This window comes from Erythranthe guttata, chromosome 14 (genome assembly GCF_056151865.1).
Source record: "Erythranthe guttata isolate IM_541 chromosome 14, IM_541, whole genome shotgun sequence".
Lineage (NCBI taxonomy): Eukaryota > Viridiplantae > Streptophyta > Magnoliopsida > Lamiales > Phrymaceae > Erythranthe > Erythranthe guttata.
Window position 1 is genome coordinate 1,004,202 of NC_142546.1, and position 25,565 is coordinate 1,029,766.

Genomic DNA, 25,565 nt, shown 5'->3' on the forward strand with positions numbered 1-25,565 from the left:
GATCGAAAAAATTTATTAGTTAAACGATATTATTAATTTATGGAGAATCTACTGTATATAATAAAAAATTTAGAAAAGAAAAAAAAAACTGAATTTTAATATGGCTTGGGCCGAGAGGCTCACAATTGTGGGTTGAATGTTAATAGAGTCCATTAATATTAGTTAATTATTTAATACTGGATAATATATACAAAAGGCCCTGCCACGTCATTCATATTGTGCAATGTCATATCCAATAATATTCTCCCACGTCAGCGTAGTACAGCAAAGCATCGTAGGTGAATTACGTCATAAAAACACCGTCGGAAAATTCGGTGGAAGAAAAAAAGGCAAAAAAAACAAAAAAACAAAAAAAAAAGAGAATTTTTACAGATTTTCTCGGCTCCACCCGAACCTTCGAATTGGCGACGATGTCCAAAATTATCCGGTACGGCGCGGCGTTCTGCGCCCTTTCCGCCGTCCTGCTGCTGAGCGTGGTGAGCCGCGTATCGGCGCTGTCGGTGACGGTGAGCGACGTCGAGTGCTTATACGAATACGTTTTCTACGAGGGCGACACCGTTTCAGGGAACTTCGTCGTCGAAGATTACCACTGGAACTCCGATCCCCCCGGCGTCGATTTCACTGTAATTCACATGCCCTTTTTCATCTATACGTGCTCGTATATTTATTTTTATTTTTACCTGTGAAATCATGGCTTAATAATTGGAAATTGGAAATTGGGAATGGGCGAATTGGAATTGTAAAAGGAACATGATTTCTATATGTGATTGTTTAGTGGTTCATTTTTCCGGTTTTCGTATGTTCTTTTTAGGTGATTATTATTCCACATTGTGATGTAATTGAATTTAAGGGTTGGTGTTATATTAGCTGTGTGCAATTTGAAATTGTGAATCTCAATTCTGCAGTAGCTGAAATACTAGTGTTGTTTATCTCGAACTGTTAGACTTTTTAGGCGAAAGATGAACCGAATTGAAATTATGTGTTAGTCTAGAAATACCGACCCTTCATAATGTTTGATATAATTTTCCTCGTCGAGCAGGGAAGAACAACGAGAAAAAAATATAATCTAACTTGGCTCCACAGTTCCGATTCTTGTGGAAACGAGTTTGTATTTGCTTAATAACACAATTAAAGTCAGTCTCTGGCTATGTTGATGGGGATTGCGTATCCTTTTATATTGTTATTTTGCTTATAAGAAATTCGACGAGATGATTTAAATTCATATTTGTTTCTTTTTTATGCAGGTGACATCTCCAGGAGGTAGCGTTGTGCATGATTTGAAGGGTTCGTCTGGTGACAAATTCGAGTTTAAGGCCACTAAACTTGGAATGTACAAATTTTGTTTCCACAACACTCATTCTACACCAGAAACAGTCTCTTTCAACATTCATACCGGCCATATTCCCACCGAACATGACCTAGCCAAGGATGGTTCGTCTTTTCTTTTTTCGTTTCTTTTTCCTCTAAAACATATAATTACTAACCCAATATCGATCGTTTGTGATTGTGACCAATATCGATAATTTTGACCATTACAGAACATTTGGATCCTGTTAATGTCAAAATTGCTGAACTAAGGGAGGCTCTGGAATCAGTTACCTTAGAGCAGAAGTATCTGAGAGCACGTGATGCTCGTCATCGCCATAGTAAGACCCTTTTTTTCATTTTCCTTTCTCCTTTTGTTTTTCTTTATTTTTTTCTTCCGATTCTATGTTTTAAATGCATCGATGGTGGATCTCAAAGGAACATTTTCGTTATTGTTTTGTTAACTTGTTGCATATCTTGAAAATGTCTAAAAGGGCTTGTAAATCTGGTGCACCACAATTTGAACTATGCATCAAAATGCTGCTTTAGTCCTCATTTGGTTGGGGGGATTAGCCTTGATTAACTAAATAATTGGACTTTATTTGACGTTTCGTAAACCGAATAATTTTTCGGGTCGACCCGGAAATATTATTTTATCATGGCACATGTTGCCTTTTTAGGGAGATTATTTCCTGGAAGTCCCATGGTCCGATAATATAATCGGGTTTTCATTAGATTGTTTAATCTTATCTTGGGAACCAAACGAAGCCTAAGTTTATGGACTTCGAGATTTAACAATTGTCAGCCTTGTTAGCGATCCAGTGCCAAAGACATTGAAATTTATTTGCTTGTTACGTATAACATTGGCAACTTGGTAATAGAAAGACAAATTAGCTTATTTGTTCTTAACAAGAACGATATTGTACTAGGTTCTTGATTATCTTGCATACTGATTTTTGAAGGGTTTTCCCGATTTTCACAAGCTCCACCTTATAAACATTTATCAATAGATTCAGAAAGCTATCAGCTAATCATATAATTACTGTGAGTGTTCTTGGTGCAGCAAACGAGAGCACAAGAAGGCGCGTGATATACTACACAGTTGCAGAATACCTTCTGCTGGCTGCTGTGAGTGGGCTTCAGGTTTTCTACATTCGTCGTTTGTTCAGCAAATCCGTAGCATACGGACGTGTTTGATCGAAGCTCTTCAACTGGGCTGGCTAATTTTACCTGCCCCTTAATTAAGGTTTTCTCAATGTTTTTAGCAGACAAAGTTAGGAAGAAACATAGAGAGGGTTTTGTGTAATGAAAATTTGACAAACTTTGTTCCTTAGAATCACAGTGCAGGATTACATATTTGGCAATACAGGATCTGGATAAATGTTATTTAATTATTTTATTAAAAAAAAATTGGGGTATTAATGACATTTCTTCAGGCAGGTACATTTTTCTCTGTTATTTTATTGAATCAAATATGAATTCCAATTTTCAAGAATTAGAATAAGGTAAATTACGGCCACCCCTGAGGTGTTCTCAAATTACGAACCACCCCCTATTGTTTAGGTAATTACAACAACTTCCTGAACTATGTATTGTCTTATACTTCTACCTTTATGACCGTTAAATTTACTTGTTGAAGGAGGGGGATTTTCGTATGAAAATACATAGTTGAAGGGGTTGAGTGTAATTATTTAAATATGATGGTTTATTTGTAATTTAAGCTTACTTCGGGGTTACCGTAATTTAACACCTACTATTTTTTTAAGTGTTGGTACTTGGTGCATGGGTTTCTGGTATGATTTATTTTTAAAATTTGAATCGACTTTCTAGAAATTTTATGCTTTGTTATATTATATGTATTATTTTATTTTATTTTATTAATTATATTGAAATATGAAGTATAGTACAATTTGGACTTTGGATAAACTGATCCTGATGGGATGTGATTGGACCACGCCATTACGTGGTTTTGGATTTTTAGCATCTTTAGAAAAAGGTGTCACATTTATAGTGGGGTGCGAATCTAAAATAGAGAAAAGTTTTGGACCGATTAGTAAATACGAAAGGTAATCGGTTTTTGTGATTAATTTAGTTATTATCCTATAGTTTATCCAATCGGCGACTTTTATTAGCATAAACGTCCCTGCCACGTCATCAAAGTCAATTGGATAAGGACTCTTCACCCTGTCTTGTAGGACCGCGCACCCGGTTTTGTTATGCAGAGATTACAATAATACCCTCATGCCAAACTTATGAATTTGCACTTCGGTTTTTTATTTTTTTATTTTTCAATTTTTTTTTTCTATATTTTAATAATTGATAAAATACTTACTCTAACATCATATACAACCATATGTTTTAGAAAGATTTAAAGCATTGAATATTCTAAAATTGAGCTTCTATGGAATATCATGTGGAGCTATTATGTAAATTAATTTGCATCGAATATAATCTAAAATGTTAAATGGCGTTTTAATTTTGTTAATACCGTATCAACTTCGAACGTGATTTTAATCATATTTTAGTCTGATTTTGACAAAATATAAAATAAAGAAACTGTAATTCTTTGAGTAAATTTTCTAATCTAATTTGAATCATGTAGATTGAATGTTTGATGACAAAAGTATGCATGAATTAGTTACGTATTAGATAACTCACAATATTAAAATCATGTACAATGTTCAATTATTCATTCATATATTTCTCATCTTAGTTCCAATCTTGATTATATAAATTGAATTACAAAGTTGACTCAAATAACTACAAATCCCGTGTTTTGAGTTTTGCTAAACTCGAACTTCTAAGTGGTAACGTTTATCACATCCTAATAATAAAACATATATAACCTTTTCTAGAAATTTTCTATATCTTGTAAATTAATGTCCCAAAAATCTCATCAAAAAAAAAAAAAAAAAGAAGAGAGAGAGAGAGAGAGGGGGTATTTTCGTCAACTGCCCATATCCGCTCATCCACAACCATTTTTCTGTGTTATTTAAACAACTTTTTGATCACACTTTTTCAACTGAAACAAATTTCAACAAATTTCTTCAAATTGTTATTGTGCGATCGAGAAAGAAGAAAGAAAAAAATGCTGGCGATATTCGAAAAAACGGTGGCGAAAAGCCCAGATGCGCTGGTTCAGAATCAACAGGGTGAATCTCCATCGGCGATGAAAGATGGATTCTTGGCGAAACATTTCTCGTCCGTACACCCAGGCTCCGTCGTCATCAACCTTGCTTCTTCTGGTTCAATGGCTTATTCTTCTCATAAGCAGAACCCTCTTCTCCCTAGGTTTTCTCTACTCCTCTCCCTCTTTTCTCCTTAAATAAAATGGCTGATTGGGATTATTTTTTAGGTTTTTTTTTCTTTTTGTTTTTTTTTGTTCCTTGATCTGATTTATATGTTGCTGGGATATTTTTTGGGATAATGGCTTGGTTATATGCTTCTCTCTCTCTCTCTCTCTCTCTCTCTCTCTCTCTCTCTCTCTCTCTCTCTCTCTCTCTCTCTCTCTCTCTCTCTCTATCTCTCTCTCTGTGTGTGTATGTGTGAAAATGAGTTGTAGATCTTACATTTTCTTGGTTTTTATTTGCAAATATATTCAGACCTATTTTGCACTATTCTGACTCTGTTTTTTCCTCTCAATGTGTGTGTGTGTGTGTGTGTGGTTTATTTTTATTTTCTTATATCAAATTATTTTCGATTTGTATTTTTATTAAGATCATTGATCTCTAGTTCAATGGGTTACTAAAGTGTTTCTTGATTCAATCTTGTTGTGTTAGAATTCTTTCTGTCAACACTTGGACCATTAATTTCATATTTTCTGTCACTAATTTAGATCATAGAATCTGCGATTATCGTGTTCCTATCGTACAAATCTATTATTTCCGGCAAGTCGTGTATTTAAGTGGTTTAGATTTATCACTACATCGATCTCAAATTTGTTATTTCAATTATTTTTTTCGTCAGTCATTTTGCGGTGGTAGACGATATATTCTGCTTGTTCAAAGGCCACATCGAAAACGTGGCGCATCTCAAGCAGCAATACGGATTAACCAAAATAGCAAACGAGGTTATAATCGTAATCGAGGCTTACAGGACTTTGAGAGATAGAGGCCCTTATCCCGCCGATCAAGTCGTTAGAGAAATCCAAGGGAAGTTTGCGTTTATTCTGTTCGATACTACTTCCAAAGCCACCTTCATTGCCTCCGTGAGTCATTTTTTTTTTTAATATTTCGGACGAATAAAATATTTTTGTTTAGGACATGATTTTATTAATGTGTCTGAAAAATAGGATGGTGAGGGAAGCGTGCCCTTCTTTTGGGGAGCCGATGCAGAAGGGCATCTTGTTCTTTCTGATGATGGAGATGTTGTTAAGCACGGTTGTGGCAAATCGTTTGCTCCGTTTCCCAAAGGTATTTCACTTCATTAGTATGAATATATATATAATCGGAGTTCTGTGATATTGGAATATCGAAAATAGAAATAATCGGAAAAATCTCAGTCTCGTCGGACATGGTATAGGGATATTCGTATATGGGGCATTCCGGGTTTCTTTTTTATTAAGTAACAATATTCATCTCAGTTCAATATTTACGACAAAAAGAAAGCAACGGATAATGTAAGAAATAACGAAAGTTTTAAGTTTCAAGAACTTAAAATAGTCAAAAGAATATGCTCTGCAATTGGCATATCGAAAAATATAAATAATGGGGGGCACGTAGGTCTTGTTTGAGCATGGTTATGGTATATGGATTTGTTTGTATTGTGAAACTTCAATTTCCAAGTTTTTTTTTTTTATTATTTTTTTTTTAGAAATGGATTACGACAATATTCAATATTTACGACAATGAGAAGTCAGGTTTCGACCAAAACTGAAATATGATCGCACAATGTGTGTTTTTCGACTTCCTTTTATTTAATAGAGTTTGCAAATAAATAGATAATAATAATATTTTGTATTGATTAATTAAGGATGCTTCTTCACGTCATCGGGTGGGCTGAGGAGTTACGAGCATCCGGTGAACGAGCTGAAGGCAGTGCCGAGAATAGACAGCTCCGGCGAAGTGTGTGGGTTGACTTTCAAGGTTGACTCCGAGTCTCGTAAAGACAAAACCGGAATGCCTAGAGTTGGAAGTGACGCTAACTGGTCTCAACACTACTGACATCATCATCGTCATCAAGAACTAGTACTGTGTTTGTCGGTTTTTCGATCAGTACTATGATTGATTCGATTTGATTTTTAAGGTTTACATTTTGTCTGATGTTATGTTTCTCTTTACTGTAATATTTTTCTATGGCCTGCATTTACTGCATGGAGCCTTTTTAATGAGTTTTCTTAGACATATTTGAAATAAATAAATCATTGCAGAACATATTTTATAATTTTATAATTTTATATTTAATTTTTATATATTTTGAGTGACACACTACAATCACACACACATAATCAATACATTATAACCTCGATGATTTAATAACCCCGCTTAAATAATAATTTCTTTCGATCCTGAGTTGGTAAAAATGTATTAAATTATTAACACGATAATTTACGCTAAACTAATAGAAATTTGCTAGTCCCGACTGTATTAATTTATAAAGTTTTAATTGTATATGTATATGGTGAGAGCCCTAGAACAAACCCTAATCTATCGATGCAAGAAACGAACATGGATTTATAGTGGTTTCGATTTCGATTGAAGGAATGATCTACATCTACTTTGATCGCAGCTATTGGATTTTAATAATTAGATGAACGAAATTTGATTACAAGGTATCTTTCACTATCGAGAACACAACTTTCGGAGCTCTCGATATAATCAACAATGAAGATCTATATAATTGAGAAGTTATTTCCTTCACTTTATAAACGAATGAATAACGAGAACCGTTTTGCTAGTTGCCAAAACTAATTCTTCGGTTGAGCTAGACGTGGGCCCCACCAGCTCTAACTGTTTTTTCCCGGCTGCTTCTTCAACGCCGTCACTTGATCATCTTCTAGGGTTTATGCACAACCATTGGATTTTATATCGCTTTCGATTGTATCTATAGATGCTACCGTTCGTCATTGAATTCTTCTTCTTGATAGAATATGTGTTTGTAAATTTCGTCGCTTATAGCCGGTACTCTTTTCTTGTTAGACCGCACACGATTTTAAACACACCCTAATTAAATAAAAATCCTATTTTTTTTTTTGGGAAAAAAATGAATAAAAAAATTGCAGTTTCAGGTTAGTAATTCCATAATTAGCTGCACAAAAAATACCACAATTTAACCGAATTTATAAACGGAAAGAAAAATGCCGTGGAAAGTTGAAAAATCCCAAAAATACCCTCAATTTCAAATTTAAGCACCACCTATAAATAATTCCACTTCACTTTTCCCCCAAACCCACCACCTTCTAGATTCTAGGGTTTCTCTCTCTCCTCCCTCCTCCCCCTTTCTCTCTCTAACCACAGGGAGCGCTTCTTACCCCGCTCCTGCACAAGATTACATCTTTTTTCAGACATACGACGTATTAATCTACACTGATCTTTCACATTCTTCTTTTTCGTATAAGTTAATTACCTCTTTCAATTTAATTTAATCCGACTTTTTATTTTCCCCAAACTTTGAGCAGTTCTTTTCCGTTTTCATTGTTTGTATGATTCACGCACTCGTGGGTTTACCGTTTGAAGAGAAATAAAACAATGCAGATGAAGGAATTAGAGGAAATCGAAACTCCTGTATTCAAGGAGCAAGAAGGTTCCGATAGAATCCACGAATTGGAGGAATTGGAGGAGGATTACGTCGAGCAAGATTTGAAATTGGATACCGTTATTGATGTTTCCGGCAAAACATTGGATTTCCCTCTGATTAGTTCCCAAGAGCGCTCCTCCGTGGAAGAGGTTTATATGTACAAGAATGAGTTGAATTTGATCCCGAGGGCTGTTGGGAGGTTCAAGAGTTTGAAAACCCTCAAGTTTTTCTCGAACGAGGTGAATTTGTTGCCGGGGGAGTTTCGGAATTTGGTCGAGTTGGAATGCTTGCAATTGAAAGTTGCAGAAGTGGGGGTTAATGGGTTGGAGTTGAGTAAATTGAAGAATTTGAAAGAACTGGAGATTAGCAGAGTGCCTCCGAGGCCGTCGGTTTTCCCCCTTTTGAGCGAGATTGCTGGGCTCAAGTGCTTGACTAGGCTCTCCGTTTGTCATTTCTCGATAAGGTATTATATATCCTGTCCGTATGTTTGTGTTGTATGTATGAAAGTGTTGGTTTGACTTGTGCTCAAAGCTGTTTGGTTGGATTTGGTGATTGGTGTGGATTTCTTACTCGTACGGAAAAAAAGAAGTAAATAGTGTTCTATTATGAATGTGTGATGAAATTAGACGATTAGGTTCAACTGTTTTCGTATTAAGTAGATGATATCTTTGCATATAGGTTAAACAGTGGTAAGAGTGGCTTTCCTACCTAGTTACAGCTCTGGATATCTTTGCCATGATCACACCATGTCAATCAGACTCTACTTTGTGTCTGGTGCTGGTTTCGATATTCCAGGTTCATGGCTATGCAATTTCCAAATTCTGTTCGCCGTAGTTGGGTGGGAAAGTTCCAAAAGGTTTCATAAGGGTATGGTGACACGACGAATGATTATCTTCGATATTTGTTATAATACGGACTAAATGTATTTGATTTGTAATTTGAGTAATCTTAGAATCCTTTACTCTTACAAATCTTGGATATTTTGTAGATAGACAGGTAAACAAAAGCATTGCTCACAAGTTTCGTATATATCTATTTTCTAGAAGTAATCTATTTGCAATCTTTAAAACATTATATAGTGATCTTTGTGAAGCTCTTGATGTATGTGGGTTATCAATGTTAATTCCTTAATATCCATTATTAGTTATTTAATTTTCAGTGTGAATTGTGCTTGTGTTGGTGTATCAGTTTGGAGGAAGTTACAAGTTTAAGAATGTTTTCTTTCCTGCAGATTCCTTCCTCCAGAAATTGGCTACCTTAGCAGTTTGGAGTATTTGGATCTTTCTTTTAATAAGATGAGGAATTTACCAGATGAAATCACTTCGTTGAACTTATTGATATCCCTGAAAGTCACTAATAACAAATTGATTGATCTACCCGTGCGACTTTCCTGTCTGCAAAGATTGGAGAACTTGGACTTGTCAAATAACCGACTGACATCTTTGGAATGCATAGAACTTGAATCAATGCATAACCTTCGGATACTAAATCTTCAGGTATGTACATCTGATACTAACATCAATTCAAATATGCTGCTTAGGGCATCTCTATTGCTATGCAGATCGGTGTTTGATATTTTTCTTCCTATACCTATTTTGTCATTTTATCATCTAAACCTGATATGAAATTTCTTACATTTTTCTTTCTACTCATTGAAGCATAATCAACTACGGGGATGCCGAATACCTTCGTGGATATGCTGCGACTTGGAGGGGAACTTAATGGGCATATCATACGATGAATGTACTGAGATGGATGTTTATGATGGTGTTGTCCAGGAGATTAATGGTAGTTATTGTCGCTCCCCCCACCCCTTCCCACCCTTGCTCCCTCACCTCACACACCCCCACACGCACCTGAGCAAAATGTGTTTGTTTGTGCAGTGCACTTTCTTCTGTCTATGCATGTTGGTGCTCTATGTGCTAGTAGTACTTTCTTAGTGTTAATAGTTTGACATGTTGCAGGATCTCCTCTTGCACAATCGAGTCAATCAAGTGGATTATGTCATAATAATAAATGCTTAGCTGCACGAAGGGCTAAAGGATGGAAACGTAGGTATAACTTGCGAGCGAAACCTCTGCAGGAGAGATTAAATAATTGCAAAAAGTCAAAAGTTGATGCTACACTACAAAGCTCGTCAGAGAAATGTGTGACGTGCGTATCATCTGAGCATAGTGATAATGCCTCTACAAAAGGTTTATCTGTTGCTGCAGATGCAAAGCTTGAAAATGAGGATATAATTTCAGAAGGCGAGGTACATGAAAACTCACATAACTTTCCTGTAGATGAAGAGTTTAGCACATCCAAAGTGTCTGTGGATGGGATGTGCAAAGAGGTTGATACTGATGGTTCAGGGTCTAATTCAATTTTGGACTCTGTTTCTGATGCTGTTGAGGTATCGGATGTAGATGCATCTTCTCAATCTCCTAATTCTGTGCTGAAGTCAAAAAGGCATTCCGAGAAGGATCTTGATAATCCCAAACCCACCAAATCGAGGAGGCCAGCAAATGATCCATCTTATTTGTCGTGCCAATACAGTGAAAAATCCTTTTGCGGGGTAGCAGACCATCTACCTGATGGATTCTATGATGCAGGACGAGATCGACCCTTTATGCCCCTTGGAAATTATGAGAAATATGTGCCAATTAACTTTCGGGAAGTGATTCTTCTAGACCGGTATGTAAGAGCATTTTGACATTTGCAGTTCTCTTTCTTCTATAGACTTGCATCTTTTTTAGTAAAAAAATTCCTCACTGTCACATAGTATGTAAGGGATTTTGAATCAGTTTCATATTTGGTCAGTAGCTATGATTTTATTTAATATTCTTTCGACACAAATTTTCTGGTTAGGAAAAGCGATGAAGAATTAGATGCCGTTCTTCTATGTGCTCGAGCATTGTTATACCAGTTTAAGCAGATGAACAATTCAACCGACGAACAGTTAGAGGGTACTGTAGGTAGTTTGCAGATTGCTTCGTTGCTTGCTCTTTTCGTATCAGATCATTTTGGAGGAAGCGATAAAAGTGTTGTTATGCAGAGGGCTAGGAAAGCTGTTTTTGGTTCACACGAAAGGAAACCTTTTGTTTGTACGTGTTCTAGTGGGATTGACGGTACTGGTAAAGCCACTAAGCAGGGTGCGGACCCAGTTGATGATGTCGTTTTCAATGATCTCTGTGAGAAGTCTCTTCAATATATAAAGGAACGTCGTAATTCTATTATAGTCCCCATCGGGGGGCTGCAGTTTGGTGTTTGCAGGCATAGAGCATTGCTGATGAAGGTACTTATTTTCAAATAAGCATGATATTTTTCTTCTCTTGCCAGTTTTATGAATGCATCATGTTTTGTGAACTGAAATTATCATTTTTATTTGCTGTAGTATCTCTGTGATCGACTGGAGCCTCAAATCCCCTGTGAGCTTGTTCGGGGTTACTTGGACTTTTGCCCGCATGCTTGGAATGTAATTGTTATAAAGAGGGGTGACTCGTTATCCCGTGTGATAGTTGATGCATGTCATCCTCATGACATCAGGGAAGAAAGTGACCCTGAATATTTTTGCAGGTTAGCAATTAAATCCTTTTCATTTCCGTAAAATAGTTCTGTATTTTAATTAATGCATACTCAATTGTAAAAATCATCACATTGTGTCTAATGAATGTGCATACTCAATTGTAGGTATATTCCCTTGAGCCGGGTCAGTGGTCCGGTTGTGGTTGATGAGGAGGCTAGTCCAAATTGTTCATTTCCTTCTCTAAGTCGATGTGATGAAGTTGGAAAGCTTGCATCCACATCTCTAATGCACTGTAGCGTTGGACCTCTAGAAGCTGCAGTGAAGGTACTTGTCCTGAAATTTCGTTGTTCGGTTTATCTTTATTAGGCGATTAATTATGTTAATTTACATTTTCAACTTATCTCTCTTCTCATGAATTTTCTCATCGGAATACGAATATAGCTAGCTGTCTGTGCATTGTTTGGAAATTTTCAATATTTTTCTTCAAGAAATGCAGTTCAGGCACGTGGCATGTATAATTTATCCAATATGCAGGTTCGGACAATTGAAGTAAGTGAGGCTTCTGCCGATGAAGTCAGAAACTTCGAGTTTGGTTGTTTAGGTGAAATCAGGATGTTGAGTTCCTTCAAGCATTCATGCATCACGGAATATTACGGACATCAGATTTCATCGAAGTGGTCTGTGGCGGAAAATGGAAAATCCGGCGGTCGTAAAATACAGTCTTCTATATTGATGGAGTACGTAAAAGGAGGCTCCTTAAAGGTGAATATTTTCGAGCACAATAATATATTTATGCGTGTCTATTTTTTGCTTAACGGTGCCTAACTTCCGAGTCTGCTTATTGTGGACAGTCGTATATGGAGGAATTATCTAGTGCTGGTAAAAAGCATGTTGCTCCAGACTTGGCTCTATCTATTGCCAGAGATGTTGCATTCGCATTAACCGAAGTACATTCGAGGCAAGTTATTCATCGCGACATAAAAAGCGAAAACATTTTGATCGATCTCGAGGAGAAAAGGCCAGATGGCACTCCGATAGTAAAGATATGTGATTTCGATCGGGCGATTCCCCTTCATTCCTATTTACATACATGCTGCATTGCACACGTTGGAACACCTGCAACCGATACTTGTGTTGGCACTCCTAGATGGATGGCTCCTGAGGTGTTTCGTGCAATGCATGAGCCGAACATGTATGGTTTGGTAAGTCTTCTTTTTTGTATTTCAGTTACTTCTCGGTTTTTGCTTTAATTTTTTTTTACTTATTTGTTGTCTAACAAGATTGAATTCGATACATATTGAATATAGGAAGTGGATATTTGGTCGTTTGGCTGTGTGCTATTGGAATTGTTGACTTTACAAGTCCCTTACGCTGATCTTCCGGAAGCTGAAATTCACAGACTTCTGCAGGTAAATCCGAATATTTTACGTGTGTATTCCATATTAAAAAAAAATAATACGCGACGATCATAAATATATATATTCTTTAATCAATGCAGATGGGAGAACGACCAAGTCTGACGGATGAGCTGGAGGAATTGGCAGAATCCGAGAGCGAGATCGAGAATGAATCTGAAACCCTAAAATTTATTGCTAAACTGTACCGTAGGTGTACAGAAAAGAATCCAGCCAATCGACCATCGGCTGATTATATCTACAATTTGTTGATTGACCATCAAAGCTTCGTTGCACTTTCTAGAAGCTCCGATCAAGAATAGTCTTTTTTATTCAGGTACTTTCTTTTTTTCGACATAGAATCAGCATCGGGTTTTTTTGTTAGGTTAGATTCACCATCTCATCAATTATATTCTTATGAAGCACGAACAACGCTGACAAATGAGAACTCTTGATTTTTCTTCCCGGACCGGGTTAGTTTGTAACTGTGTTGTGTAATTTACATTTGTAAGTTCATTGTAATAGGAGGAGTTGGTCCTCCAAATAGGAAATACTGAATTCTTAATTTTATTTTCTTTGATTTCGATTTGATTTTCGAGTGACTCCATACACACACACACACACACACACACACACACATCTAGTGTGTAGTATGTATAACAATCCTTGTCTGAAGCTCCCCCATACTAGTATCTGATTTTCTTCTTTCTTCTTCTTCATTGTGTCTTTTCTTTTAAACAGTAGCAGAAGAAAAGGACAATAAATTAATTGTTTATAAATTTAATTTGTTCAGCCTTTCCAGAGTCTGTTAAATCTATGTATAATACAAAAACTGTTTGTATTAAATATTAATTATACATTTACAGCAAACTGTGTGCAGTGAGAGAGAGAGAGAGAGAGAGAGAGAGAGAGAGAGAGAGAGAGAGAGAGAGAGATCTAGAGAGAGAGAGGACCACTCTAGTCTACTGCCACTCTACATTCAGACCTCTTCTGCGGTCAACTTGTTACACCATGGACCACCATGAATATACACTATTTTTAGGGCTACAGTGTGTGTGCTCTGTGTTCTTTTTAAGAGACAAAACACACACTCACACACACACACACACAGAGACGTGTATATATATTATATATAGGCAGCATCTTTTGTCGCGTAATTACTAAATGGAATATACTGCAGAATTTAGTATGCAAAATTCACATGTGATTATCTGTCACAAAGATGAAGAAGAATAGAGTGCCAGAATGGGTAATCTCATTCTTTAATGCCCACTTAAATAAAGCACCATTATTATATATATATATATATATATATATATATATATATATATATATATATATATATATACTGTACACATGCAATTATTCTTAAGTAACCTAGTACTCTCTAGTCTCTACTATATACATAACTAATCAAAATTTAATAATACAGTAAAATTAAACTTATTACAAGAAAACAAGAATCACTATCACACGTCGTCACTTTCTAGATCTTGTAACTAGGGTATATATATATATATATATATAATATGATTCCAGCTGGTTCATGATTGATGCATGTATTGATGACAAAGTTTCAAAGAAAAGGCAATTTGAAAACGAAATGGCAATGGTGGAACTGAAAGAAAAGAAGAAAAGATGCTAAACAAGAATGAATTAATATATATTGAAACATCACTATATATATATATATATATATATATATATATATATATATATATATATATATATATATATATATATATATATATATATATATATATATATATATATATATATATTGTATTAAAATGATACAAATAATGTAGCTGGTTTGATGAGAGATGCTCTTTCAGTTTCCTCTTTTGTGTGAATATTGCATTTCATCAGATATAAACAAATTCATCCATTGAAAACTATGGTCCCCGGCCTCTTGTTATATATATATACACCAATATATACATACATACAAATGTTGAATCCTCACATATGAAAAAATATATATTACACAATCTACATTTGGCACAATGACATATATAGCTAGAATGAGTTATGTGTTCATCCTTCTTTCAAAGGTGTGACTTGTGAGTGTGAAATGTAAGACAATTTACGATTATCTACGCACTACGATTTCTTAGCTGGAAGCAATAGCCGGTGAAATACACTGATCAATTTGATTATTTACAAAAAAATAAAAATATATGTGCGAATCATATATTTTTACCTGTCGTACAGTTCACTGAATGTAACATGTATGTGCACACGATAATACTAGTACGTCCAACACCTACTATACGATCGATACAAGTAGGCTAGTACCGAAATGTGTAGCACATAAAAGCAAGGAACACAACATTGTCGAGGAAATTGTATAGCATTATAGATATAGACCCGATCGAGATGCAATTGATCAACCACATAAAATCATAGATCATAGACACGAATATTTCACATTGGAACGAAACTCAATGTTGTATACACACGCAGATGATTATAGATGGTCATTCAACATAATATCAAATTCATACTTTTCTCTCTCGTGTTCGAATTCCACCACAAACATCAGTTCAAAACAATTCCATATCAAAATATATATATACCTGCACGCAAGTGTACGTATTAATACCAAATAATACACTCAAGACTAATTATTATTACTCAAATTCAAATTTAATTTGAGTAATTTTTTAGAGATAGAAAAAAAGGTCCCCCACCCTCCAATCCAACCCTAAAGTGAATTAGAAAAATATTGTAACCCTCACAATCTGCATGGTGGCGTGACAATATTCAATTTGCATCAATAGGGACCACTCCACCCTCTAATATTATTATTAACAATAATAAATAATTCTTGATCTTATTAATATATAAAAACAAAATAAAAAAATAAAAAAATTACACAGCTTTTCCTTCACAATTTCCTTATCTTTTAAAAAAAAATTTAAAATAATATTTCCATTTATTTAATTGCCTCCTACTCGGGCCTCTATTTATACTCCCCATATGCATCTCTTATTTCCAGGCAAATAAAAACACTTTGTATTTTATATATATAAATATATAGGGTAGCTAGGGTTTTGTTCTTGTTGGTGTATAAATGCGTGCAATGGTATCTGCTAAAGCTGCCAGCATGATCTAAACATTTGTCTTCCTCCATTGTTGATGAAAGATTAGATCATGTGGTAGCTTCATCTGATCCCCTTTTGCCCGATTTAATTTAACTCAAACCCTAATTTTTATTTTTCTTCATCAACCCTACCTACAAGTTTCCGCCTGTACTTTTCTTGTGAACCCTAATTTTATTTATTCCCAAGTTTCTTGATTATATCTATCAATATATAAATATGTATGTATATATAGATATATGGATAATCCATTTTCATAATATATATTGTGTATTTCTTACCTAATTAGTTCTGATTTTTCTGCAGATTTTGTGAGAAGTCCCTTAATTTGTTGGTAGTCTTGATTTCTGCTAATTAAATGATGTATATATATATATACACACATATATATGTATGGATCTTAATTATCCATTGTTTATTTCTAGGGTTTACTTGAAACTGTTAAAGTATTATTAAGGATCTAATTCATCTTCATAAACTGAGTGAAGCCCTTTATTTTAAATGCACTGAAAGGCTAATACATGATGAAGAATCTCTAGTTTATTTATTTGTAGATCTTTTTCGCTATATATTATGCTGCAGCGGCATCGAATTAATCTCGTATATTCTTTATAGTTTCTTCCCCAAATTAATTGTCAGGAAATTAATTTTATTATAATTGATGAACAACTCTGTCATCAAAATTCTTCTATGCATCGTTTTTTTTTTCTTGCACAAAGATATATTTTAAGCACCTATATATAATTGTTTTGTATTAATGATTTTGGCATTGGGATTGTTTATTGTCTGAAAAAACTCTGCAGCAAAATCTGAGTTCTGTAACAAGTAAGCAGCAAGATTGCAGATTTGTCTCCATCTCTACACATCTCTTAATCTTATCATATTCATTTTAAACAAGTGTGTTTTTCGTATATTGGACAAGTAGTGGTGCATAATTATTATTATTATTATTATTATTATTATTATTATTATTATTATTATTATTATTATTATTATTATTATTATTATTATTATTATTATTATTATTATTATTATTATTATTATTATTATTATTATTAATATTATTAATATTATTATTATTATTATTATTATTATTATTATTATTATTATTATTATTATTATTATTATTATTATTATTATTATTAAAATCATTTATTACTATTTAGTTGGGGATGAATAATTTGGCTTTTGTGATTGTGTTATTATTATTATGTGGCAGATAAATTTCAGAAGAAAGGGAAAAGATTCATTTGTGGGTAAGATTCCAGATACCTTTAGCAAACCCTAGTGATCAATTTATATCGAAATGTCAATGATTTTGCATCTAATTTTGGATACTTGTTCTTCACACTCATCATTTTCATAGGGTTTGTTACATTTGATTTGAGGAATGGTATATCTTGAACCATGTGCCATCTTGGAATTAATATTACTTTTATTTTTGTTTTGCATGTTCCTTCTTTATAATATAAAAGGGATAACTACATATAGATCCCTGAACCAAACTCCAAAACGCGTATCAGTCCCTAGATAGTTTTCACAAATGTATCACTCCTCATTCACGTGTATAACATGCAGACCTAAGCTCGACAAAATGAAGTCGACTGAGGGTATAATTAATCGGGATCGTGCTGGCGGTTTTGTTTGTTTGTGGGAATGTGGCTTTTTTCTCCATTGGGATTGGCCCCGTTTGTTGGGTTGTTTCTTCTGAGATTTTCCCGTTGAGTTCATCTCGAGTTCGGCTCGTTCACACCACTAGTCAGTACAATTATTTATAATCAATTGCCATCGACCCATCGTATGTGATTTGAAGCCTGTTGCTTGTTGGACTGGGGCTCACTAATTTGAAGCCTAATTGGGTTAATTGGGCTTTTAATTTGAAGCCTAATTAGGTGAATTCGGTATTAAAGCCGATAACAAACTAATATCCATCTACCTTTTAGGAAAAATAAAAATTATTAGAAATTATGACTAATTAATAATATATACTTTTTTTAGAAAAGGATAAGAAAATAGATAAACGAATGACAATTTATTACACATGTAGCAATAAAAATTGCCAATCTAAAAAAAAATAAATAAAAGAAGAAACAAAAAACAATAAAAACTGCCATAATGATTTTGTAGTATATGTTTGCACTGAAAAAATGAATTTGTCAATTATTTAAACACGAATTTAATTAGTTATTATACAGAAATATTATCACTTAATATTCGTAGTTAGGGGTGAAAATTGGAACAATTTTTCAATCTCAATTCCGAACTTCCGACTTCCGACTTCCAATATTTCCGAAGTTATTTGCATTGGTATTGGAATATATACGAGATTCCGATCTCCGATCCAATTAAAGTTCCGAAAAATAACTCTAAAAATTCTGATTTTTATTTTCCGGATACTATAATTAAAATACCAATATTATTATACATTTTATGTTCAAGGTGAGCAAAACTTGGAAAATTATGAATTCGGCCCATCCTGATCTGAAATTTTCCAATTGTGGAACAAATTTTTTCATTCTCAATTTCAAAATTGTGATTTCCGATATTTTTTTTAAGAACGGAATTGGAACTAGTGTTTCACTTCCCTAAAAAAATCGAAATTTTTCGGAAATGACTAATTCTACTTCAACCCGTCCGATTTACACTCGAAGTAGTGACACCCTTTAGTATAACATTTATTTATCACTATTTTTTTTTTTCTTTTAATGGAAGATATTTTTTATTCATATATTATCATCCCTGGTATACTTTCCGGTAAGATCAACGGTCACAAAACCACCGCATAAATTTATCTCCGATGTTCTCCCAAACAATTTCTTCGCCAAACCCATCTTTTGCCGGACCCTTTCGTGAAAATTCATGTAGTACTAACCACAACCCTCTTGCAAGATTTCAAACCCCACGTCCGATTTCTTTCAAAAGAAACAGATTTCACTCAATAAATTCTGCAAATCAAGATAACGAAACCCTTATTTCTCAAGATAAAGAAGATAACAATGGCGGCGGCCCATCAACTAGTTTCCTTTCTCTCCTCTGCCCCTTGCTTAAACTCTTCTCCGTGAGTAATTTTGATTGAAAATCATAAAAAACCCTAATCTTAATTTAGGGTTTATTATTTGTTGCCAATTTCTTGTCCCAAATTGTTTTAATTATTAATTATGGTTTTTGTTAATCTTACAGGCTACCGATCCCTCTGCAGAGCGGAACTATCTACTCGAGGTATTTTGCAAACTTCGTTTTTTTTTTTTTAAATTATTATTATTATTATTATTATTATTATTATTATTATTTTTATTCTTTTTATTTATTTTTAGGTGGTGTTTGCAAAAGCTTATTTAAAAGTAGAAGTTGTGGATTGTAAGTTAAGTTGGTTTTAAGTGTTTTATCTCTAAAAGTTGGGGCTGTTTGCAAATTTGCTGGAAACATGACTTAAATAGAAAAGGCTGGGTCATAGGTGCTTAAGAAATTATAGCTTAAAGTTGCTAATTTTAAGAGAAGCAAAAGCAAAAGTTCATTTTACAAACACCTAAAAATAGATTATGAGCCAAAAACAGCTCATAATCTCTTTGTAAAAGCTTTTGCAAACACCACCTTAGTTGAGTTTCTCTATCACCTGTAGTTAAGTTTCTTAATTATCGAATGTGCCGATATAATTTAGATTTATATCCACGTAAGCTAATTAATCTTGTACATGTAATAGGAGACCACATCTTCATTATCTACTTTAGCAAGATTCCCATGGGGTTCTAAATCGCGATCCGATGGTTTAAACGGTCAACAGAAAGTTAACCCTCCTCTGTATCTGCAACTTTTCGAATTCGGTGAGTTCCGTTATGATTTTATTCTCAATTCTTTACTACTTATTTTTACTGCATTATCATTGTAAAATTTATTGGGAATTTTGTGAACAGAGGCGTGCCCTTTTTGCAGGAGGGTTCGTGAGGCTATAACCGAGCTTGATCTGTCTGTAGAGGTGAGTAAGGGATCATTTTTGCTTATCTTTATCGAAATATGCTTCTTTCGAGTATAAAAATTGCACGCTATTTCGAGAATATTCTGATGATTGGTTCTTTGAAATTTCTCTCGTTTTTTGCAGGTGTTTCCGTGTCCAAAAGGGTCATTAAGACATAGGGCATTGGTTAAAGAACTTGGTGGCAGAGAACAGTAAGCAATATTTTCACTTCAATCTTTTTTACGTCGGAAAGATCTTTTCCCGTTTTATTTGACTAAAGTTTCATGTTTATTTGACTAAAGTTTCATGAAATTGATATAAAAGACATCCAACGGACACGAATTTTATCGTCACTTTGTGTTTCCTTAAATATTCATGTAATTACAATTGAAAGATTTTTTTCGTAGATTTTGTTCTTGTGACATTTTGTCGACTCGTTGGTTACCAAAATATTTTTTATTTATTTATTTGCAGGTTTCCTTTCCTAGTGGACCCCAATACCGGAACTTCAATGTATGAAAGCAGTAAGAAAAAGATTTTTTTTTTCAGTGAAGTACTTTTCGCATAGAAAATGCTTCGAATAGGAAATTGTAGCTTAGAGATACTGTTTTTTATCGAGATTTATTTGATATAATTTATAAGTCGTCTCTCCTATTTTTAGTATTTCTTTTTTCGGTTTTTAACTATTGGGATTTCTTTATTTTCTTTAGGTGACATAGTAAAATACTTATTTGAGCAATATGGTGGAAAAAGGAGTCCGTCATTTGGAATATTGGAGAGGTATTTGTTATCTTGTGCTTTTGCGAACGAGTAAAATTATATTTACGTTACCTTAATAATTGATTTTCTTTATTTATTTATTTTAAATATGCAGTACATTGGTCACGGGATGGATGCCAACACTACTTCGAGCAGGCAGAGGAATGACACTTTGGAAAAACTCCATTAAAGAAGGACCTCCTCACAAATTGGAGCTTTTCTCCTATGAAAACAATCCTGTAAGGCCTCATTTGGTTCCCAAGATAAGATTAGCTAATATAAAATTAAATAATCTCACAATTAACCAAGATTAGAGCCATTTTTTCCACAATTGCAGGTCGGCCCGAAAAGTTATTTGTCTAACCAAACATCCGATAAAGTCCAATTATTTAATTAATCATTACTAATCTTACCAACCAAACGAGTCCCAATTGTTTCCCTATCCCAAAAAGAGAACTTTTTAATTGTGCCTAATTTTATTAATTGAAGATCAAAAGAAAACCTTGACATATGGTTTTTGCTTCAAATGTAGTGATGCGTATATTATTTTGCAGTATGCTCGAATTGTTCGTGAGGCCCTTTGCGAATTGGAGCTTCCTTATATACTTCAGAGTGTTGGTCAAGGGTCAAAACGGGCAAAGTTGCTCTATGAGATGTCCGGGTCAAAAGAGGTCAGCTTATATATAAGTTTTCGTATTGCATGAAACAATTGTATATTAATGGAAAATCAAATAAAGGGTTTAATCAAATGTTGAGGTAATTCTTGATTATGATAAATTGACAATCACCATTAATTGGCTTATGGTAAAAATGCAGGTGCCTTACCTTGTGGATCATAACACGGGTGTCGAGATTGGAGACTACAAGAAAATCGTACCGTATTTGTTTCAGACATACAAACACTCTGGACAAGAGTTTGAGAATGAGAATTAGGAAGAAATTGGGACACTATTTCGAGATGTTGCACTTTAATGACAAGTGCGTTTTTCACCTCTCGTCGATTCTTAGAACAAAAATTAAATTTCAATATATACACATTATTCGTAAGTTATCTATATGTATATATATGGCAAATTACGGCCACCTCCTGATGTAAGCTCAAATTACGGAAAAAACCTCCTCCGTTTGGATAATTACAACCACCCCTCTCAACTATGTATTGTCCCGTTTGGATAATTACTAAAGAACCCCTCCTTTAGTAGGTAAATTTGAAACCGTAAGGATAGACAGTTGAGGGGGTGGTTGTAGTTATCCAAACCGGAAGGGTTTTTTTGTATTTTGGACTTACATTCAGGGGTAGTCGTAATTTGTCCTGTTTATATATAGTGAAAAGCATACGTTGAGATTTTTGAATCGAAATTTAAGTAGCGGAACACAATCGTGATGATGAAGTCCTTATTTTTGGTAGAAATTCGTACATGATCAAGTTTTGAATCGAATTTCGTACAGATTTTATGCACATTCATGTATGTGATTTTTTCTGTAAATCAGAGATTAAAAATAAAATAAAATGAATAATGTATTTTATTTAGGTAGTGAAAAAAATCCCAAAAAAATTGGATACTAATGATGAGTTCTAAGGCAACAAAAGCAATTAAAACACCAACAAAACAAATGATTAATCCCAACAATTTCCAAAGCTACTTTAATTTTCGGCTCCATTGTTGCCTGGACTTGATAATTTATTCCTTGAAAAGAATTTATAAATATTGCATATAATCATTTCATTCACTAATGCTCTTATAACAACAATCTTTTAATAACAAAGATATTATATATTAATTAGCTATGAATTAATGTCCTCATGCAGCTCATGCCCTTTTCCATAATAGATTAATTATTTTATAATAAATCACTTGAATTATTAATCCTTTCATAAAAGAAGAAAATTAATAATTTTTAGGGGCCAAATAAACATTATCTTATAAGCTTAATCATCATGGCAGAATATCAAAATGTCAGGAATGAAAACAACTTTGGAGACAATGTAATAAAGGGCTCCAAATGTTGGATACTTAGGCTCATTAATCTCAGAAATCAAGACTAATCATCAAAGCCTTATGCTTTAAGCAAACATATATATATATATATATATATATATATATATATATATATATGGGGTAAACTACGGCCACCACCTGAAGTAAGGTCTAATTACGAAAAAACCTCTTATGTTTGGATAATTACAACCACTCCCCTTGCAGTGTCAAATTTAGTGAAATATTCTAGATTAAGTGGAATATTCTCCAGTTTGTACTCGTTTTACTCCATTCGAGCTCCACATTTCAAAATAAGCGATCATAGGATGTGTCTTTTGGCTTGTAAATATCAGATTTTGGTTCATCAGAAACTTCATTTTTGCACAAAACGAGTACAAATTAGAGAACATTCCATGGAATCTATAAAATTCTATTGAATTTGACACAATGAGAGTAGACGTGTAAGAAGATTCATAGTTGAGGGGTGGTTCGTAATTACCTAATCATGAGGGGTCTTTTCATAATTTAACCTTACCTCAGGGGTGCCTGTAATTTACCATATATATATATATATATATATATATATATATATATATATATATATATATATATATATATATATATATATTATATATATATATATATATATATATATATATATATATATATAAATTAAAAAAAAAAAAAAAAAAAAAAAAGAGAGAGCAGCAAAAGTGGCTGTACTAATCAAGTAGCAACACTCTGGCGCTGCCCAGTTTTGCTGCATTAAAGCTGTCCTTTTTTTTAAGGTTTTTTTTTCTTCTTATGCTATTAACATGTGATTTAATGTAGTTAGATATAGTTCAGATAAATTCATTGATCAGTTGAAAAGTTGGTTTCATTGCAGAAATATATACAAGAGTTTGAAGATTGATTAAAAAGAGATATGGGAAATCAAAACACATCGGGGATAGTAGGTACGAATACGATGATGTAATAATACTAATTTTTTCGACTTCTTGATCATTTTATCTTCTTCCTGTTCTTGATCTTTAATTTTATTACATTCGGAGAAGAAGCGTCGAAAGCGGCGAATGAGGCACGAGAAGTTAGTTCTCCGGGTAATTCAATTCAAGAAAACCAAACACTAATTCAAGAAGATGACATAAAAGACTTTCAAGAAAAATCTTCATCATCAGTAGCAGTAGATTCTGCTGATGCTGATACTGATGCTGATGTTGATGCTGATACGAGTCATCCGATCGAGAGACTGACATCTGGCGAAAAGGGTTCGTATATCTGAATTTTTTTTATTTTTTATTTTTTTTATTATTATTTTTTTTTAGATTTTACTTATGTTTATCTGTTTTAGTATATATATTGCAACAATTTTGAGTTGTCTTAATGTTCTAGAAGTTTCAGAGGAACTCCACGAACTAGATAATGAGGACCGTGAAACTCAGGCAGTTGTTCTACCGAAAGAGTCGGAATTCGAGGAACAAATACTGGAATTCGATAATGAAGTCGAAGATCAACCATATACTTTAAAAGGTTAGTTTCATTATGTATTTAAAAATAATGTTTACTGAAATTTCACCTTAATGTAAAATTTGCATAGGCCGAAGAGTATAAACTATACTAATACAAAATAATAACTAAACCCTAAACAGGGGAGATGCAGAGAAGCGAATCGAATTCGAATTCGAATACAACTTCAAATTCGAACCCTTCGCCTCGAGAATCTGTGGATATCACTACACAACCTCAAGAAGATCAAAATATGTTGGAGAAAGAGAATGAAGAAACTCTCGAACATGTTGAATCATGTCTAGTTGTTGTTGACGATCACGATGTAGAGATCGAAAATAGTCCCGTTATTTCTCTCGACGGTTTTCAAAGTATTGGTTCGCAAGATTTATCCGCATCGAATAACGACGAGCAAAATGACGGATTCGCCCTGAAAAACGACGAGCAAAGTGACGGATTCGCCCTCGACGAAGAGAAACCTATGATCAACGGAATAGACAACATTGGAGATAACACGAGCTGTGAGGATCAAGAAATCAAGAAAAACGAAGTCGAAATCATCGATTCGGTTTGTTGTCTGAATAGTTTTGATGACAATATTAAGACAGAAGATCAAGAAGATGACAAGATAACAGGGGAGTTATCTGAAACACATGTGTTAGTACAAGACAACGAAATCAAGACAGAAACGGTCGTTACTGAATCGAAAGTTGAGCTCAGAAAGTCACCGAGCTTTGACTTTGGACTACCCTTTGTTGCCATGCGCGAAGAATCGGAGCGGACCCCGCTTCTATATCAAGAAAGACCAAAGATAAGAAGCTTATCGACTTCTTCAACTATGAGATTCCAAAATAGAAGCGTTCAAACGGAGATTTTAGGGAGTTCGTTAAGGTATGAAGCGGTTGAGGTCGAGGAGAAGACTATCAGAATGGAAGGAGGCAAATCCGAAAGCTTGGAGGGTAGTTACGTAAATTTGGAAAATAAAGAGGTCACAATTGCAAAACAAGAAGATTGCGCTGTAGTAACTTCACCGAAAGGAAACGGTAAGAGAAAACCGAAGTCTTCAATTTTCACTACATGCATGTGTTGTGCAGCAGCAATCAGCTAAACCATGGTATTTTTTTTATTTTTTGATTGTTGGAAGAAAATATTTATTTGGGATTTTTTTTGCATGATTTGTTTTTCGGGTCCGTCTTTTTTCGATCCGGTTTTCAAGATTTTCGAGAGGAAAAACATTGAAAGAGAGATTTAATACTACTGCTGCTATTTTTTTTTTGTGGTTGTTTTTTGAGTCCATTTTTTAATGTGGGATTGGTGGCATGA

The 25,565-nt window shown here is 34.1% G+C and overlaps 5 protein-coding genes across 7 annotated transcripts; all 5 read left to right on the plus strand.

Moving 5' to 3' along the window:
* The first annotated feature begins 258 nt into the window (after window positions 1-258).
* LOC105973546 (transmembrane emp24 domain-containing protein p24beta3) lies at window positions 259-2,730 on the plus strand. Its single transcript, XM_012998579.2, has 4 exons — window positions 259-623; window positions 1,245-1,431; window positions 1,539-1,646; window positions 2,369-2,730. Exons 1-4 carry the CDS (start codon window positions 411-413, stop codon window positions 2,500-2,502), a joined length of 642 nt encoding a protein of 213 aa, XP_012854033.2. The 5' UTR covers window positions 259-410; the 3' UTR covers window positions 2,503-2,730.
* A 1,302-nt stretch (window positions 2,731-4,032) lies between these two features.
* On the plus strand, window positions 4,033-6,687 carry LOC105973506 (stem-specific protein TSJT1). Its single transcript, XM_012998536.2, has 4 exons — window positions 4,033-4,596; window positions 5,272-5,512; window positions 5,597-5,717; window positions 6,277-6,687. Exons 1-4 carry the CDS (start codon window positions 4,394-4,396, stop codon window positions 6,465-6,467), a joined length of 756 nt encoding a protein of 251 aa, XP_012853990.1. The 5' UTR covers window positions 4,033-4,393; the 3' UTR covers window positions 6,468-6,687.
* A 990-nt stretch (window positions 6,688-7,677) lies between these two features.
* LOC105973480 (Leucine-rich repeat protein kinase family protein) lies at window positions 7,678-13,525 on the plus strand. Of its 2 annotated transcripts, none has more exons than XM_012998507.2 (11): window positions 7,678-8,503; window positions 9,272-9,536; window positions 9,699-9,828; window positions 10,005-10,716; window positions 10,891-11,317; window positions 11,417-11,598; window positions 11,713-11,872; window positions 12,083-12,310; window positions 12,400-12,750; window positions 12,856-12,957; window positions 13,047-13,525. In XM_012998507.2, exons 1-11 carry the CDS (start codon window positions 7,992-7,994, stop codon window positions 13,263-13,265), a joined length of 3,288 nt encoding a protein of 1,095 aa, XP_012853961.2. In that variant the 5' UTR covers window positions 7,678-7,991; the 3' UTR covers window positions 13,266-13,525. The 2 variants fall into 2 exon arrangements, with proteins under 2 accessions (XP_012853961.2, XP_088668749.1); XM_088812623.1 differs by lacking the exon at window positions 7,678-8,503 and adding an exon at window positions 8,719-8,907.
* A 5,194-nt stretch (window positions 13,526-18,719) lies between these two features.
* Window positions 18,720-22,148, plus strand: LOC105973526 (Thioredoxin family protein). Its single transcript, XM_012998558.2, has 10 exons — window positions 18,720-19,104; window positions 19,227-19,265; window positions 19,747-19,867; window positions 19,958-20,019; window positions 20,143-20,210; window positions 20,473-20,522; window positions 20,709-20,778; window positions 20,873-20,996; window positions 21,312-21,428; window positions 21,574-22,148. The coding sequence occupies exons 1-10, from the start codon at window positions 18,844-18,846 to the stop codon at window positions 21,688-21,690; spliced, it is 1,029 nt and encodes a 342-aa protein (XP_012854012.2). The 5' UTR covers window positions 18,720-18,843; the 3' UTR covers window positions 21,691-22,148.
* A 1,393-nt stretch (window positions 22,149-23,541) lies between these two features.
* Window positions 23,542-25,517, plus strand: LOC105973403 (uncharacterized). Of its 2 annotated transcripts, none has more exons than XM_088814591.1 (4): window positions 23,542-23,692; window positions 23,789-24,004; window positions 24,129-24,266; window positions 24,386-25,517. In XM_088814591.1, the coding sequence occupies exons 1-4, from the start codon at window positions 23,662-23,664 to the stop codon at window positions 25,348-25,350; spliced, it is 1,350 nt and encodes a 449-aa protein (XP_088670717.1). In that variant the 5' UTR covers window positions 23,542-23,661; the 3' UTR covers window positions 25,351-25,517. The 2 variants fall into 2 exon arrangements, with proteins under 2 accessions (XP_088670717.1, XP_088670718.1); XM_088814592.1 differs by having other exon boundaries at window positions 24,138-24,266.
* The last annotated feature ends 48 nt before the right edge of the window (window positions 25,518-25,565 follow it).

Coding starts and splice junctions, on each gene's coding strand:
- LOC105973480 (XM_012998507.2), top strand. CDS start 7,992: ATGCAGATGAAGGAATTAGAGGAAATCGAAACTCCTGTATTCAAGGAG. Junction 11,318..11,416: donor ATAGAGCATTGCTGATGAAG/GTACTTATTTTC, acceptor TATTTGCTGTAG/TATCTCTGTGATCGACTGGA. Junction 12,751..12,855: donor AGCCGAACATGTATGGTTTG/GTAAGTCTTCTT, acceptor TATTGAATATAG/GAAGTGGATATTTGGTCGTT.
- LOC105973506 (XM_012998536.2), top strand. CDS start 4,394: ATGCTGGCGATATTCGAAAAAACGGTGGCGAAAAGCCCAGATGCGCTG. Junction 5,513..5,596: donor AAGCCACCTTCATTGCCTCC/GTGAGTCATTTT, acceptor TCTGAAAAATAG/GATGGTGAGGGAAGCGTGCC. Junction 5,718..6,276: donor GTTTGCTCCGTTTCCCAAAG/GTATTTCACTTC, acceptor TGATTAATTAAG/GATGCTTCTTCACGTCATCG.
- LOC105973546 (XM_012998579.2), top strand. CDS start 411: ATGTCCAAAATTATCCGGTACGGCGCGGCGTTCTGCGCCCTTTCCGCC. Junction 1,432..1,538: donor ACATGACCTAGCCAAGGATG/GTTCGTCTTTTC, acceptor TGACCATTACAG/AACATTTGGATCCTGTTAAT. Junction 1,647..2,368: donor TGATGCTCGTCATCGCCATA/GTAAGACCCTTT, acceptor TTCTTGGTGCAG/CAAACGAGAGCACAAGAAGG.
- LOC105973526 (XM_012998558.2), top strand. CDS start 18,844: ATGTTCTCCCAAACAATTTCTTCGCCAAACCCATCTTTTGCCGGACCC. Junction 20,779..20,872: donor TCATTTGGAATATTGGAGAG/GTATTTGTTATC, acceptor TTAAATATGCAG/TACATTGGTCACGGGATGGA. Junction 20,997..21,311: donor TCTCCTATGAAAACAATCCT/GTAAGGCCTCAT, acceptor ATTATTTTGCAG/TATGCTCGAATTGTTCGTGA.
- LOC105973403 (XM_088814591.1), top strand. CDS start 23,662: ATGGGAAATCAAAACACATCGGGGATAGTAG. Junction 24,005..24,128: donor ACTGACATCTGGCGAAAAGG/GTTCGTATATCT, acceptor TTAATGTTCTAG/AAGTTTCAGAGGAACTCCAC. Junction 24,267..24,385: donor TCAACCATATACTTTAAAAG/GTTAGTTTCATT, acceptor AACCCTAAACAG/GGGAGATGCAGAGAAGCGAA.